The 16209-nt window shown below is 37.8% G+C and overlaps 1 protein-coding gene across 2 annotated transcripts in view; it reads right to left on the bottom strand.

The window, feature by feature from the left end:
• Positions 1 to 14671, bottom strand: part of LOC150080469 (uncharacterized) — a 180686-nt gene extending 166015 nt beyond the window's left edge. For both annotated transcript variants that reach the window (XM_090381291.1, XM_090381292.1), the window contains exons 1-2: positions 14435 to 14671; positions 1800 to 1862 (exon numbers count right to left, since the gene is read on the bottom strand). In XM_090381291.1, the coding sequence (XP_090237417.1) occupies positions 1800 to 1862; positions 14435 to 14521 (150 nt within the window). In that variant the 5' untranslated portion in view covers positions 14522 to 14671. The remainder of the gene's footprint in view (positions 1 to 1799; positions 1863 to 14434) is intronic.
• Positions 14672 to 16209: the final 1538 nt, after the last annotated feature.

The following is a 16209-nucleotide window of genomic DNA, read 5'->3' as shown; positions in this document are numbered from 1 at the left end:
CCATTACCATACGGCACTGTTTCAGAGCTTATTGGCTCCTCATCGGTGAGCGGGCAGGTACCCTGGTGTTGCAATGATGACAACCCAGTTGCAAAGTATAAATCCACAATATGAGAGATGCCTGATGGTGTGGAGCTAATAAGCTCCACTGGCAACTGGGTTGTCGTCATTGCAACACCAGGATACCTGTCCACCCACTGATGAGGAGCCAATAAAGTCCAAAACGGTGCCATATTGGTGATGGTATCCGCTGAGAATAAGTAACAATAGTCTTCTCCTATGGTGAAGTGTTATTTATTCGAAGTAGTGCAATATCATGGAACTCATTGTAAAGGTATTCACAATATGAGATATACTTAATGATGCCAATTTATAACTACTTAAGTAGTTGGCTATGTACTGAAATGATGCAATTACACTAACTTGTACATTAGTGAAACTCCTTACGTAACCTGAGGTTTTAGCCCTAAACAATATTGTAATCAATAATACATAACCTAATGAAATTTAATTAAATTTTAATTATTAGTATACAACCAAAGGCAATTTATGACTATTGCTGGCATTAGCACATACCATTATAGTGATGCGATCTTTTTGCATCTTACATCCCAGTGACATATGTTCAGCCATTGAGGCCAGTGTCTTTTGAGGTAGTGCCTTCCAATTAAGGCCAGTCTCATCACAGTTGTATATTTAGTCTTTAACCAAACTTCAGTCAGCTATTTCCTAACTAACTAATGGCTAACTAATGGCTCCCCACTACCCAGCTAACTAATGGCTCCCCATTACCCAGATTCCAGGTACTCATCTGGCACCCCACTGCCTGATGCAGGCTGGATTACCTCTGCCCCTAGTGTGTCTCCAGACATGCATACAGCTCTCACTGCATCCAAAACAGAAACATGATTTGTCATTAGAGACAATATACAATGCTTCTCTGCAAGCAGTTCTCTCCTTGCACCACTACATATGCCAATAATGGAATGGCATCAGAAGCAGACAAATCAACAGATAGCAAAAATGCAGCCAACTTCTCATGGACATCTGCTAATCATGCTCCCTGACAGAGAAACACACACACACACACACACACACACACACACACACACACACACACACACACACACACACACACACACACACACACACACACAGCATTATGATGATAATAACCTAAGCAGATTATGAGAGATGTTTCCTGTCACAATCCACCTTGAACTAGATGGTGGATTGTGACAGGAAACAATCTGCCTGAAACCTAGTTGGAAGATCTGTCAATCTTCCTATTCTGACATTCTTCTGATGTCACCAGAGCCCTGGTGACATGTGTCCAACTATCTTCCTGTATCCACTGTTACCAACAGTGTGCAACCATTTGGATATCATGACCCACAGGAACAGTGATTTGCTGTGCTGCCCATACAGCTTATGCCAATCCAATAATCTGACCCCTTTGAAGGCCCATCAATTGTACATATCACCTTACATTTATTCTAGGCAGTGCTCACTCAGACAGTCACTGACTCACCATTTTTATAACACCTTCAGATTCCTAAGTTATTGCACTGACAAACATTATTGGATGAACCAATCAAATTAGCATGCTAATCATTTACATCCATTTACATCATTTCATCTGAGCAAGGTTACTTTTTTTGCTGGTATATAATAATAGAATTGCCCATTACCACAGATAAGATATTTACTTAAAATTTTTAATGTACGAAAATAATATACTGTATAAGTTATATTTATTCATCAATGCTAAAAAAAATATAAAATAAATATGAACTCACATCTAATTCAATTTCTAACTTGTTTATGAGGTCTGTAGCTGTATTTAGTCTTTCCAATTCAACCTAAAAATATAACATCATCAGTAAAACATGATGGATATATTTTAGGGTACACTTATAATTAACAATATGCAGCAGAGTTATATAACCTACACTCCAATATTATTTTAAATGAGTAAACAGAAATATTAGTTATATATTCTGATGTTGCTATGCACTTTCCAGATTCTATCCCAAACTATAAATTGTATACATTTGCATGGAATTTATAAAAGTATATATAAATGTTCCACCCCTCCCTCCCAACAACTACTCTGATCATAATGTGACAAATCATGTATTCTAGTTTGCAGTTTCTCATGAAACACAAAAACAGGCAATAGTTTTGATATATATATATTTTTTTTATGTACTATGAATTTTCATAAGTTTAGTCATTAAATGAATATGTAAATTTTATTTATGTGTGTTTAGTGATTTCTAGTATATTTTTGTTTTTATAGTAATGCACCCTAGTAGGAAAATTCTTAAAGCACGATGAATTCTATTGAGCAGTGTCTTCTTGTGAAAATGTGAAAAGGTCCAACGATTTACAAGTTAAAGAAGGTTGAATAGTCTGGTTCAATGACAGATGATAAGTGCACTTTTCTAATTGTAACATTTCAATAAATTAATTCATAGCACTTCGTGAACGTATCAATTTTGGATACTGCTTTTTCATTTCCATAAACTTAATTATTTTTGATTTTTCATATTTTTACTCTTCTGGTTGCTATCTTCAAGGCCACCTTCTCCACTTTATTATTTATGCCATAGCTAGTGCATAAAATAGCAGAACCAGCCAGGGCGCCTCCATAGCCAGGTGGGAAGGAGCAGCAGTGCGTAGCACACGCTTCTTGATTAGACCGGGGTTCGAGCCCGTCACCACCAAATACGGAGGATGCGGAAAGGTCAGGGAATGACCACCGCATATTCCCGGAGCAATATGGCCTTAGTTGCTAATGCTCCTAAAAAAAAAAACCCAAGAACCAGCCAAGGTCAAAACTACTCAAAGCTTGGATGATGCCCCAAGCTCTTCATTTTTTCCCTCACCCAACCACGTTTACTTATTTCCTATATCCATCCTTCAGCACAAAAGTGATCAACTGAAACTAGTCCACAAGCCCCAAAATTCAAGATCTCCTTGTCTATCTGTGGTAAGGATCTATACAGTAAACCCCCGCTATTTGCAGGGGTTACGTTCCTGAGAAATGTCGCGAATACCGAAAACATGGATACTGAGTTATGGCTCCCATAGTAATAAAGGGGTTCCATTCCAAAGTATGAAATATATAAGAAAAACTAGTCTAAAATTTTGTCTATGTATGTATTATATGTACCTTCATAATATCACTATGTACATAGACAGTACATAGTGAAATGCAAGCATATGGCATCAAAATGAAAATAAGAAACAATTTAATATTAAATGTAATATTTATTAGAAATTTCAAACAAATATTTCAAACCAATGCCTTTGCTAGCAAAAAAACTTATCCCGCCAGTGCTATCACCAGGTTCGCTAAAGTGTTGATAAAGGAGTTTTGCCTTTTCACGAATGATGAGTGAACTTAATGGAATTTTATTTTGAGTTCGGTCTTCTATCCACAGATTTAAAGCTTTTTCCATTTTTTCTAATTTAACATCACGAGTTACAGAGCAAATTTTTGAAGCAATTAGCACGTTTTCACAGACACTACGGTGTTTTTTTGTTTTTTTTTTTCAGATTTTTTGATAGATCATACCGTTGACTCATTGATTTTATAATGTTTTGCCACTGAGGAGACACTTTTACCATTAGAAATTTTGTCTAATAACTCAATTTTATTCGCTAATGTCATCACCTTCTTTGATCTTTCACATTTCCCTTGTTATTCGTAGCCATATTTTTGTACGGGTTAGAAAGAACTTGTCCACAATAAAGTCACTTTCTTCCGTTAACACGCTCGAAAAAGTCTGTTTTACACTGCAAAACGGTAGATTTATCATTTTTGTAAGCATATCAATTTATAAATTGATAAATTTATTCAATTTATAAACATAAATTAAAAGCAAATGACGAAACCTTCCATTACAAGCTCATAACACATACTGAACAAGGATTAGCGAGAAACATCCACGCTAGCTATTTTGTCACCGCTCTCCCCCCACCCACTGAGCGCTGTTTTGACCAGGAAAGATAATTTTAGCCACGCCCATGTTTTTTTTGGTGGAAAATATTCACAGCGCTTTAAAATTCACATTTTTTTAGGTTTCATTTTATATTAAATCAGCGATCGCGAATACGCGAAACCGCATATACAGATACCGCGAATAGCGGGGGTTTACTGTATATTCACCAAGTCAAACAAGTGAAGCAATGAGATGTGCCATCAGCAAGTTCACTTTCCAATGTGTGCCTAAGTTGGATGTGTTCAATATATGAAGGTAAATTAAATGAAAACAATAATTTACCAATAGATTTAAAAAAAAAAACAAATCACCATCACGGCTTAGATAATTTCACCTCTACACAAAATTTCTATAATTCTTCTGAGTTGCTTTGGTGCCACTATTTGATAGCTTCCTTGTTGAATATCTATGTGGAATTAACATCATGTCATATCATTTTTCAGTCTTCCAAACACATGAAAATTGCAAAGCAACAAGTCCAAGAAGAACTGTGACCCCAATCAAATGTGCAAATGTGACCCCAATTCACAAAGGAGGATCAAAGGCTGACACAAGTAATTATAGACCTGTGAGTTTAACTCCTGTTCCAGGAAAATTAATGGAGGCACTAGTTAAAGAAGCACTGCAGGATCATTTAGACAAGACTTCAGTTATAGCTCGGACATAGCATGGTTTTGTTAAGGGGAAGTCTTGCCTGACCAATTTGATTGGATACTATGATGCAGTCACAAAGGAACTGGATGCAGGGAATAACTTTGATATTATATACTTGGATCTTAGAAAGGCTTTTGATACTGTTGCACATGGAAGACTGCTGCACAAATTGGAGCAGTGTGACATTGGAGCAGTGTGACATTGGAGGCAAATTGCTGCTGTGGATAAAGGGGTGGCTGAGGGGGAGAAGACAGAGAGTGGTAATCAATGGACACTGCTCGTTGTGGACTAATGTTATTAGTGGAGTCCCTCAGGGCTCAGTGTTGGGTCCATTATTGTTTTCTGTATTTATAAATGATATTGATGATGGTATATCAAGCTTAATGTCGAAGTTTGCAGACGATACAAAGGTAGGCAGGGTTGTCAAGGACACTACTAACACTATGCTGCTGCAACAGGATCTGGAAAGGTTGAGCAGATGGGCCGAGAGGTGGCAAGTGAAGTTTAACATTGACAAATGTAAAGTACTACACATGGGAAACAGCAACCCCAGAGCAACGTATCAACTCTGTGGTACTACACTGACAGTGGTAGAGAATGAAAGGGACCTGGGGGTGGTTGTGCAGGCAGATATGAAGTTCTCTGAGCAGTGCAGACGGGCTGCAAGAGTAGCTCATGGTGTATTGTCAATGATATATAGGAATTTTTCTAGCAGGGATAAGGAGGTGCTTATTCCCTTGTATAAGGCAATGGTCAGGCCACACCTAGAGTACTGTATACAGGCCTGGAGGCCTCATTTCAAGAAGGATGTAGAGCTGCTGGAACGAGTACAGAGAAGGGCAACAAGATTAGTGAATGGAACAAAGGGGTGCTCTTACGAAGAAAGGCTTAAGTTTTGCAAATTAGTGTCTGGAGACTAGGCACCAGCGAGGTGATCTGATAGAGGTGTATAAAGCCTTGAATGGTTTGAGCATGCTCAATGCGGATGGGATTCTTCCTCTTGCTCAGAATAATCACCTGAGAGGGCATAAATTCAAATTGAGGAAAGACAGATGTGGGATAGATGTGCGGAAATTTGCCTTTAGCCAGCAGGTAGTTGGTTGGTGGAACAGACTTCCATCCCTTGTCGTGGAAGTTGATAGCCTAAATAAGTTTAAGGCTCAGCTGGACAGGTATTTTGAACGAACAGAGGGGTGAAGTGAAAGTGGTTTTTTTTTTTTTTTTTTTTTGGCTGATGCTGCATAAGCTTGCTTTCTTGCATCAAATGCCTCTACTAATACTAATGCTAACTGATGATGCTCAATCGCATGCCAGTGCAGTTCCTAGATGATTGCCATTGCATGCTCAGCTGTGTGTGTGTATGCGGCCATGCATCACCATATAACAAAATGTCACCATTCAAACATTTTGGGGTGACATGTGCCATCTTGTTTAAGATGGCACATGTCATGCATCAACTTTGAAAAGTTATACATAATTTTAAGAGTTTAAATGTTCACCTCTACAAATGGAACTGGACAAGAACAGTCTCTGTGAGCATAATCCTTTCAGTGCTTTCAAAAGTCTTGAATTTCTTTGTTCATGACAATGACTTTGTTTCCATTACGTGCAGTGGTGAGCTATAGTGGGCTTGCAAGAGCCCATTGTTATTTTTTTTTTAAATTTGCGAGCCCATTGTTGAGACAATCATTTATTTTACAAATGAAATCCTGAATGCAATTATTGAATATCCAGAGCCGAAACTACGGTGGGGCAAGGGGGGCCCATTCCCAGCATTTTAAAATTGCTTCACTTTTTATTTAATTAGTCGGACCTCTGTTTAACGAACTTCTTTATAGCGAATTTTTTTTATTCCCCTTGGTAATTACATTTAAAATAGTTGCTGTTGAACAAAGAAAATTTACATGTAACGAACGGATTAGGAGAGACAACTTTGTATACATTGTTCTCACCTCTGGCCTTTAGGCAATTTAGATAGATAATTAGATAGTGTGAATTAAGGGTGAAAGGGATTACTGTTTCACAATGTTAGTGGTGTCCGTAAAACTTATGCAGTCACATACTGAGAAGTTGCGCTAGCCAATATGCTTTCCATAGTCAGTCAGAGGATTAAGAAGATTCCAACATGGATAATAGCCCCTGGTCAACCTATACTGTGGTTCTCCTTGACTCGGACAAACGGGCATATGTTTTTCGGAGAAGTGAGTGATCCACACCTTCCAGTTAATTTCTCCTGTCTATGTTTACATAGTCACAGTAATTGAATATGCGTGTGATTCCGACATTTTGCACTGTATTCAAAAAAACTAGTGATAGTAGCAATGTAGAGGGGGGGGATTAAGGCAACTAAGATATATAAACTTTACGAAGATGAAATGTTGGCAGATTTTGAAACTTTGTCGAGCCTTTCATTGTGTAGAAAACGTTCTAAAATATAATGGCATACAGGAAATAATTAAAAAAAAAAAAAACTATATCACCAATCTCCAAAAAACTAGCGCAAATTAAGGATGATTGCTAAAGAACTTGATGTGGAAACTATAAAGATTGGTCGTGTGTTCGGGCCATGATGAGCAGCTTTTAGCTTGCAGACGGCAATTGTGGGTTGGCGGAATTTCCACTTTGTGCAAACATTTTGAATCAGAAGTTCAATATTCCGGATTATTAAATCGACCTTTAAATTTGGAATTTCTTAACAATTTAGCAGTAAAGATCGACATCCTGCAGGAGCTCTCTTACCTTTCAGAAGCTTTACAGAATCACAATGGTAAAAGCATAATATAAATTAATTATTCGAACTATCAGTGCTATTGCTAATTTGAAAAATTCTGAAGCTAAAATTGAGAGCATGTTGAAGTGGAAAGAATTTGAAGGAATCAAAATCAAAAGTAAAAAAATTACCTCATGACAAGTTATTAAATGCATTGTGTTATCTTTAAATGATAAGTTATTAATGCAACAGGGCAATTTTAAATTAAATAAAGAAAATAACGATACCATTGAAAAAAATTTTAAACATATACTACCCGAAATCGTGGAATGTGAAAGAACTTTCGTCTCGGTGGCAAGAGGGCGAAAACCGAATAAGAAATTTGTTTTCTGATAAAATATGAAATAAAAATTAATGATTTTATAGATTTTGCCGAAGACAGTTTATCTTTAAAATTGAGTGAAATTATCTTTTCAATTAAGAAAGCCAGAAAATATCTTTGAAACCATTGCAATTAGCAGTGCTGAAGCTGAGTGAGCTTTCAGCGTAATGAATAATATTGTGACAATTAAACACACTGCAGATTATGATGACCATACATCTAAATGGAAAACCATTGCTTCAATTTGATCTGGATCGTTACGTCAAATCATTCCTCTGTAATCATCGCTCAGCTATTGAGCAAAGCAGAAGATCGACAACAAATATTAATAAAGAAGTAAATTTGTAATTTTTAGAATAAATTTTTCTTAAATATTTCTGAAATTTTTTTTTTTCATGTAATCTGTGATTTTTGTGTACTTTTTCTAGTGTTTGTTTTTTATGGCAATTTTAAAGGCAATTTAAAGATTTTTAAAGGCAATTGCCTTCGGACCCAGCGTCTTTGCCTATCTCCTGTTTTTGCAATTTTCATTAATTAAGTAGGGGCGCAAACATGCTCTTTGCCTCCAGGCCTGAAAAAGGGTAGCTACGCTACTGATATCCATTATATTTCCCTAGTTGTTAAAAAAAAAGCGAATAAAAAAGTTACGCATGTGTCGAGCACATGCAGTAGATGGTTTATGCGAAACATCCTTCGCGTTTCTTTTAGGTATTTTGATTTGTATATATCAATTACGAAATAAAAGAGCTTTCTTATTGTAAATATTTTATTGATCATTCACAGATTTTCATAATTTCTGGAAGACAAGATACAATGGATTTATGATAACTAAAGTAAGAGATGTATACTTGCGAGTGCAACATATCTAAATAGCTCTGTAAAATAGCACCGATTGATGTACCGATCTTGTAATTGAAGCGACATAAGCAGCTGTTAGGGGCACCTAACAATGGAATGTAGCGAAAATGCGAGATGAAAAAAAGAAACTGTTGACAAATACTTGTATTGTTGCAATCACACTTACTGCAGTAGTAACTTCAGGAAGCATGATTGCGACGTCATAGTATTCAAAAATTCTAAAAAGTTAGAACTCCAGACACTGTCGTATCCAGTTATCATCGTAAGGCGAAGCATGACGACCAGGTTTTTAAGTTTTTTTTTTATATATAGACCTAGGAATGTTTTACACATTCACTTATACGCATGGTTAAGGGGATAATAAGTTGCATCTGTCCACCCCCCCTAAATCCGCCACTGACTCAAGATATCATACCAGTCACGAAAAATGCGTCACATGCTCTAATCACACTACTAGTAGTGCAACATGCAAAGCACCTCTAGTGGAAGCCGCGGATGACGTCATTTCCGTGCCGATCAAATTTACTTGGTAGAAAGTCGGAAAAACTGCGAGCCCATTGTTAAAATATTCACAGCTCACCAATGATTACATGCTGCATTGATTGATTTCTGGTTTCAATGTACCTACACCATATCACAATCGGTGTGCAATTATATCATACATCATATTAGGTGCTGCTGACACAATCCTATTAAAATACATTTGTTCTCTGTTGAGATACCTGGAAACTTACTTCACACAGACCACTTTGTATTGCAATCTGCCATGGATGGTGTAGACAAAAGCATAACTGATATATAACTCCCTGACATCATCAACTGTCACACACCGAACCATCCTGAAAACATCAGAATGATTTTACAATAAATTTTCTTCTATGATAAATGTGTGAGGTTATCCTGGACAATGGCCATCATCTTCTACAGTTTTTCTTCCTTCATAGTAATGATCTGTTCATTCATATACCTGTGCCCGTGACACAGCTGGAAGTGCATTCTTTTTTCCACATGCCAATGAATTTCTGCTGGAAAGATGTCCTGCACCACAAGAAACTGAATAACACTGCACTGCAGCAGCTTGGCTGCAACCATCACTGCAAATGCCATGTTGTTTTTGACGCTGTGCACCACTCCCCACATACAAAGGGCAGCTAATGTGTTCTACTGATCAGCAGAAGCAGCAGTAATATAACTAAAGTTTATTATATGCTACTCCAATGGTAGTGTGCAACTACCATTGGAGTAGCATATTAAATTGTATGCAGCCAAAATTCCATTTTCACTTGATTCACCCTTGTGATTATTTTTCCAGCCAAGCTATTTTCTTGCTCAGATGTGAAACCAGTGTGCTAAGGCAACAGAAGTGTGGATTTTGGTTGTATCAAGTCTTAACCCTTTCATGCATGTGGGCTCACTGTGGTACATAAGCCTATATACATTTTGAAGGTCATTTCAAATAACAAATCCAATTATGTACAAATTGTCTCGAAATCTTCAAGTATGTGCTGCTATATCTTATCTGTGTTTCCAACTAATTGTAGATGATTAATAGATGAGAGTAGGAAAATAACTTTGAAAACTGGAAAAAATGCTCACATCTGTTAACTTCAGTTGTCTGATTTGTGCTTACAAAATCCAAAACTGAATAAATTCTCTGAATTTCTGATCTACATAAATAAACATAACAGATGTTAATGAATCAAAAAAAAAAAAAAAAAAAAACTTTTTATTTTTTCATCTTTTATTTGTAACTTTTTTCATGTATAATTTTACCCTAACATTGAGCAGTCTGATCAAAATATGAATATATTAATATTTAAATGCATTTATGTAAAAATTAACAAATCGTTAAACCTACCACTAATAGAAGGTCACTACCACTACATTTGAAAAACTCACCATTAACCCCAAATGCATTCCATGAATTCGCCACTGATCCCAAGTGCATTCTAAGAATTAGCCAGTGCAAGTCCACAAATGTTCAAGTAATTTATGCAAGAAAGCATTAATTTGGTTGAGTTATACAGAATTCTTGCTTTGGGGGAATTGGAACAGTTGGATCTTAAATCATAAATTTTTCCTGTTCTTTTTTCTTAAACTAGTAATCCCCAACTGGTTCATTTCAGGGTCATCTGTATATACAATAGTAGACTGTGGCAATGAAACTGCAGTCCCCTTTGATAATGCTGGTACAGACCATACAAATGAGTTTACTTTGTTTAGGCTCCCTTCCCATCTGGCACAATCTGGATGGATCTATGCAGAAAGTGAGCCCAAGTTTTTTTCTCAAATTTGTACCGATATCCAGGAATGCCAGGTTCTGGTTGGTCTCTGTTCCATTTTGAAATAAATGAATATTAATACATACTGGTGAAACCAATCCATTGCTCCTGGACACTGCTACCAGTAGGCAGAATTTGGCTCTTCTAAGCCTACTTCCACCCACTTATCCATAATTTGGTATTTGTCCCCGTTCCCTGTAATGTTTGAAGTTTGACATTAATTTTAAAGTAATGAGAGGCAAGATAGAAAGATAGAGTGACTCCAATATTAAAACAGAGTGTGAGGGAAGGAAAAAGAGAAATGTTCACATATTTCTCTTTCCAGGTCTAAAACTCTTCAAATATTTTGTCTAGCCATTTCGCCAGTGAAAAGAGACAACATTCCAGTTTCTGAATATTGGCACTAGCATTACTACAGGCACATGATGCAAGAAAGCAAGCATATACATCATTAGCCAAAAAACAAAAAAAAAAAACCTTTCCATTCATTCCAAATGTTTCTCTAGTTCTGCCTTGAATTTATTTAAGCTATCAACAACAAATGGAAGTTTATTCCAGCAATCAACTACCCGCTGGCTAAAGGCAAACTTCCGCACATCTATTCTACAACTGTCTTTCCTCAGTTTGAATCTATGCCCCCTCAGGTTTAATCTGAGGAAGAGGAAGAATCCCATCAGCATTGAGCCTGCCCAAACCATTCAAGGCCTTATACATCTCAATCAGATCGCCTTGCAGGTGCCTAGTCTGCAGAAGCTACAATTTGCAGAACTAAAGCCTTTCTTCATAAGAGCATCCCTTTGTTCCCTACACCAGTACCATTAACGTTCTCTGGCAACTCACCCTTCCTAAAATGAGGCTTCCAACCCTGTATGCAGTACTCAAGGTGTGGCCTGACAATTGCCTTATACAAGGGGATAATAACTTCCTTATAACTGCTTGCAAAATTCCTGTATATCATTGACAAGACCCGATGACTTACTTTGGCAGCCTGTCTGCACTGCTCAGAAAATTTCATATCAATTTTTACAATTACCCCCAAGTTTCTCTCATTCTCCACTACCTGGAGTGTAACACACCCAGTTGGCACTTTTCTCTGGAGTCACTGCTACCCATATGCAGTACTTTGCATTTGTCAATATTAAACTTCACTTGCCACTTCTCAGCCCATCTGTCCAACTTTTCCAGATTCTTTTGCAGCAGCATACTGTTATTAACAACTCTGCCAAAGTTTGTATCATCTACAAACGTTGACATTAAGCTTGATATACCTTCATCAATATCACTGATAAATATACACAACAATGGACCCAACACCAAACCCTGAGGGGCACCACTAATAACATTAGTCCACATAGACCAATATCCCGATTACCACTCTCTCTCTATCTTCTCCCACTCAACCATCCTTTTATCCATTGTAGCAACTTGCCCTTAATGCCATACTGCTCCAATTTGAACAGTAGCCTTCCATGTCCAACAGTATTAAAAGCTTTCCTGAAATCCATATATATGTTATAAAAATTATTTTTTGCATCCAGTTCCTTTGTGACCACATCATAGTATCCAATCAAAGTGGTCAGACAAGACTTCCCCTTGACAAACCCATGCTGTGTCTGAATTATTACTGCTGTCTTGTCTAGATTATCCTGCAATGCTTCTTTAACCAGTGACTCCATTATTTTTCCTGAAACAGAACTAACAGGTCTGTAATTACATGTATCACCCTTTGATCCCGCTTTGTGAACTGGAGATACATTTGCACATCTCCAGTCAGTGGGGACTTCCCCCAAGTCCAAGGATGATCTTATAATTATGGCTAAGGGTTTGCTTACTTCCTTTGCCACCTGTTTTAATATAACTGGATAGATCCCATCTATCCCAGGTGCCTTTCTTAAGTTTAACTTCAACAATTTCTCCTCCACTTTGCTCTCAGTTATTACAAAATCATTTAACTCACTGTTAGAGTTTAATAAACATCTGGCCCTCTCCTCCTTGAATAACCCCTCGTGAGTGAATGTAGATGCAAAATACTCATTTAGTTCAGCAGCTGTCTGAGAATGGCCGACCAGGCTAGCCAGGTGGGTAAAGTGCCTGCCTGGCAACCCAAAGGTCGCAGGTTAGAATCCCGCCTCAGGCTTGGATCACAGTATAATGCAAAAACTTTGGGAGGTGCATTATGGCCACAGAAGCCGATGCGCCAACAACTAAACAACAACATCTGAGAATGATCATCTACAGTCAAACCATTGATATCAAGTGGACCAATCTGATTCATCCCCTTCCTTTTGGAGTTTATATAAGTAAAGAAGTCTTTGCTGTTTTTCTTTGCATCCTTTGCCAAAGATTTCTCATAATCTGCCTTCAACTGCCTAACCTCCTTTGTGACTTGATTACAGACTAGCTTGTATCTACCATAGGCTTCTGTGTCACTGACAATTTATATCCCATGCATTTTTCTTCTCTGCCACGAGTCTCATTAGTTCATCTGACATCCATTTGGGCCTAAACCTAGAGCAGTATTTCTTAGTTGAAAAAAACCCTAGTAGCTTCCAAAATTACTTCCTTGAATGCTTCCCATTTAGAATTTGCTGTTGGTAACATCATCAGCTGATGTTACAGAACAGTACAGAGCCTAAAAAATCTCCGAGACCACTATAGTCGCCTTTACGAAAGCAAAAACCCTTCCCATTACCCCGATAGTAGTTACATCTTTAAGTAAATCCCACATCGATACACACTGATCAGTGCCTCCTAGTGGTTCCTTTATCTGTAAATTCTTAATGAATGAATAATTACTGCTAATAATAAGATCAAGAGTGTTACTCCCTCTTGCTACCTCTCTAACATGCTACTGTAGAAAACAATCCTCCGATAAATCTTGCTAGCGTGCGAGTGACCAACCCACCCGTGTCAACTGGATGCACTTCCTTAGATTTTATGCTTCTTAACTAACAGCATAACCCCTGCTCCCTTCCTACCCTGTCTGTCCTTTCAGTACAGACCTGGACGCCCGATTATGTTTCTGCTCCGGAATTATCCCGGTAATATCTGCGAAACAAAGTGATGGTGGGGAATGAGATTAGCCTCCGAAATCGTTCAGTAGTGGTTTCAGTCAGTCAAAAACATTCATATGATTTAAAAAAAAAAAATTGAAATTCAGCATTCGGTATACCCCTCCCTCGTGTTACGCTACGTGATGATCAGAAGGTTGCGTGAAGGACGTGAATTGAGAAAAACAGTTGTAATTAGAAGGAGGAAAAACACTTATAAGAGGGGTCATGCCTTTAATTAATTTTCATATTTCTTTAGCAAAAAAAAAAAAAAAAAATTAGGTGTTTACGCGACTTCGGGAGGGATTCAAGCAAAAAAAGGATTGTTGGCCACGACCAGCGGGGGTACCAGATACTAAATTTTTGCCAAAAAAAAAAAAAAAAACATGATGAAATCATAGTGTCCACTAAAATACTCTTTAATCATAGTAACAATATCAATGCACAACAGAAAAATATATCCATCAGGACTACTGCACATTATTTACCTGAACGCGTGGATCTACGGATTCCTCTAAGCCTACTTCAAACTCATCTGTCTCATTTACATCTGTTTCTTTTCTTTCGGAAGACATTTTACTCTCCCTTCCTTATTTCAATGAGCTGTGTATATCGACAAGTAAGATAACCATTGTAAATTTAAAGTACATATTAACTGTTATCAACGTCCAAAACATAATCATAAAAAACTGCTGAGATCCATCCCGTAACGCCGATACAACAGTATCACAGCCATGGTTGCAATTGAGCCGCCGCCCGTCGAGAAAGTGAAATAATAATAATAATAATAATTGTAAAGTCATTTCGGCTGTCCACTTTTAAATGGATGGCCCAAAAGTTGTATATATTATATAAATAAGATATACAGTTGCATATATTAAACCGATTCAAAAATTTCAATATATACTCATTAGAATGGGATTGGCAAACCCAATATCATCATTCTTCTCTTTCTTGGTGATTCCTTTCTACTTCTGACTCTCTCTCTCTTTTAGAGTAACTCGAATTTTTTTTTTTTTTTTTTGGCTGGGGTCGCATAAGCCTCAGGCTTCCTTGCACCATGCGGCTAATAATAATAATAAACTCCCACGAAAATGGAGGTCACAACTTCATCGCAACTGCTTTATTGAAACTGATATACCAACACAACAGTCCACAATGTGCCCTGCATGATTTGTGTTAGAGTTGGATTAGAACTCACATGTTATGTACTGGGGTCACGTAAGTTACTCGAGAACATCGTGTATTTAAAATTCAGAAACTGTTCCACATTGGTCCTTAAGGATGTCGCAGATATTCTCTCAGATATGCCCAGTGATGGAACTGATATTTGGCTGACACTCAAGTCAAGTGGACGAAATTTCGGCAACAAAATTACAGCCAAACCCTCTGCTTGCATCTTAGCATTAGCATTGGAAGTGATCACAGAATGGTAAGATGTACACTTGATATAGATGTAGGAAAGGAAAGGAAAAAACTGACTCGAGTAAATTAGCATTAGCATTAGTAGAGGCATCTGATGCAAGAAAGCAAGCTTATGCAGCATCAGCCAAAAAAAAAAAAAAAAACCCACTTCCACTTCACCCCTCTGTTCGTTCAAAATACCTGTCCAGCTGAGCCTTAAACTTATTTAGGCTATCAACCTCCACCACAAGGGATGGCAGTCTGTTCCACCAACCAACCACCCGCTGGCTAAAGGCAAATTTCCGCACGTCTATCCTACATCTGTCTTTCCTCAATTTGAATTTATGCCCTCTCAGGTGATTTTTCTGAGCTAGAGGAAGAATCCCATCAGCATTGAGCATGCTTAAACCATTCAAGGCTTTATACACCTCTATCAGATCACCTCGCTAGCCTCGCCTAGTCTCCAGACACTGTAATTTGCAAAACTTAAGCCTTTCTTCGTAAGAGCACCCCTTTGTTCCATTCACTAATCTTGTTGCCCTTCTCTGTACTCGTTCAAGCAGCTCTACATCATCCTTCTTGAAATGACGCCTCCAGACCTGTATACAGTACTCTAGGTGTGGCCTGACCATTGCCTTATACAATGGAATAATCACCTCCTTATCCCTGCTGGAAAAATTCCTGTATATCATTGACAATACTCCATGAGCTACACTTGCAGCCCGTCTGCACTGCTCAGAGAACTTCATATCTGCCTGCACAATCATCCCCAAGTCCCTTTCATTCTCTACCACTGTCAGTGTAGTACCACAGAGTTGATACGTTGCTCTGGGGTTGCTGTTTCCCATGTGTAGTACTT

This window comes from Mastigoproctus giganteus, chromosome 9 (assembly GCF_048544385.1).
Source record: "Mastigoproctus giganteus isolate SK-2022 chromosome 9, ASM4854438v1, whole genome shotgun sequence".
Classification (NCBI taxonomy): Eukaryota; Metazoa; Arthropoda; class Arachnida; order Uropygi; family Thelyphonidae; genus Mastigoproctus; species Mastigoproctus giganteus.
This window is presented reverse-complemented; position numbering and strand designations above follow the sequence as displayed.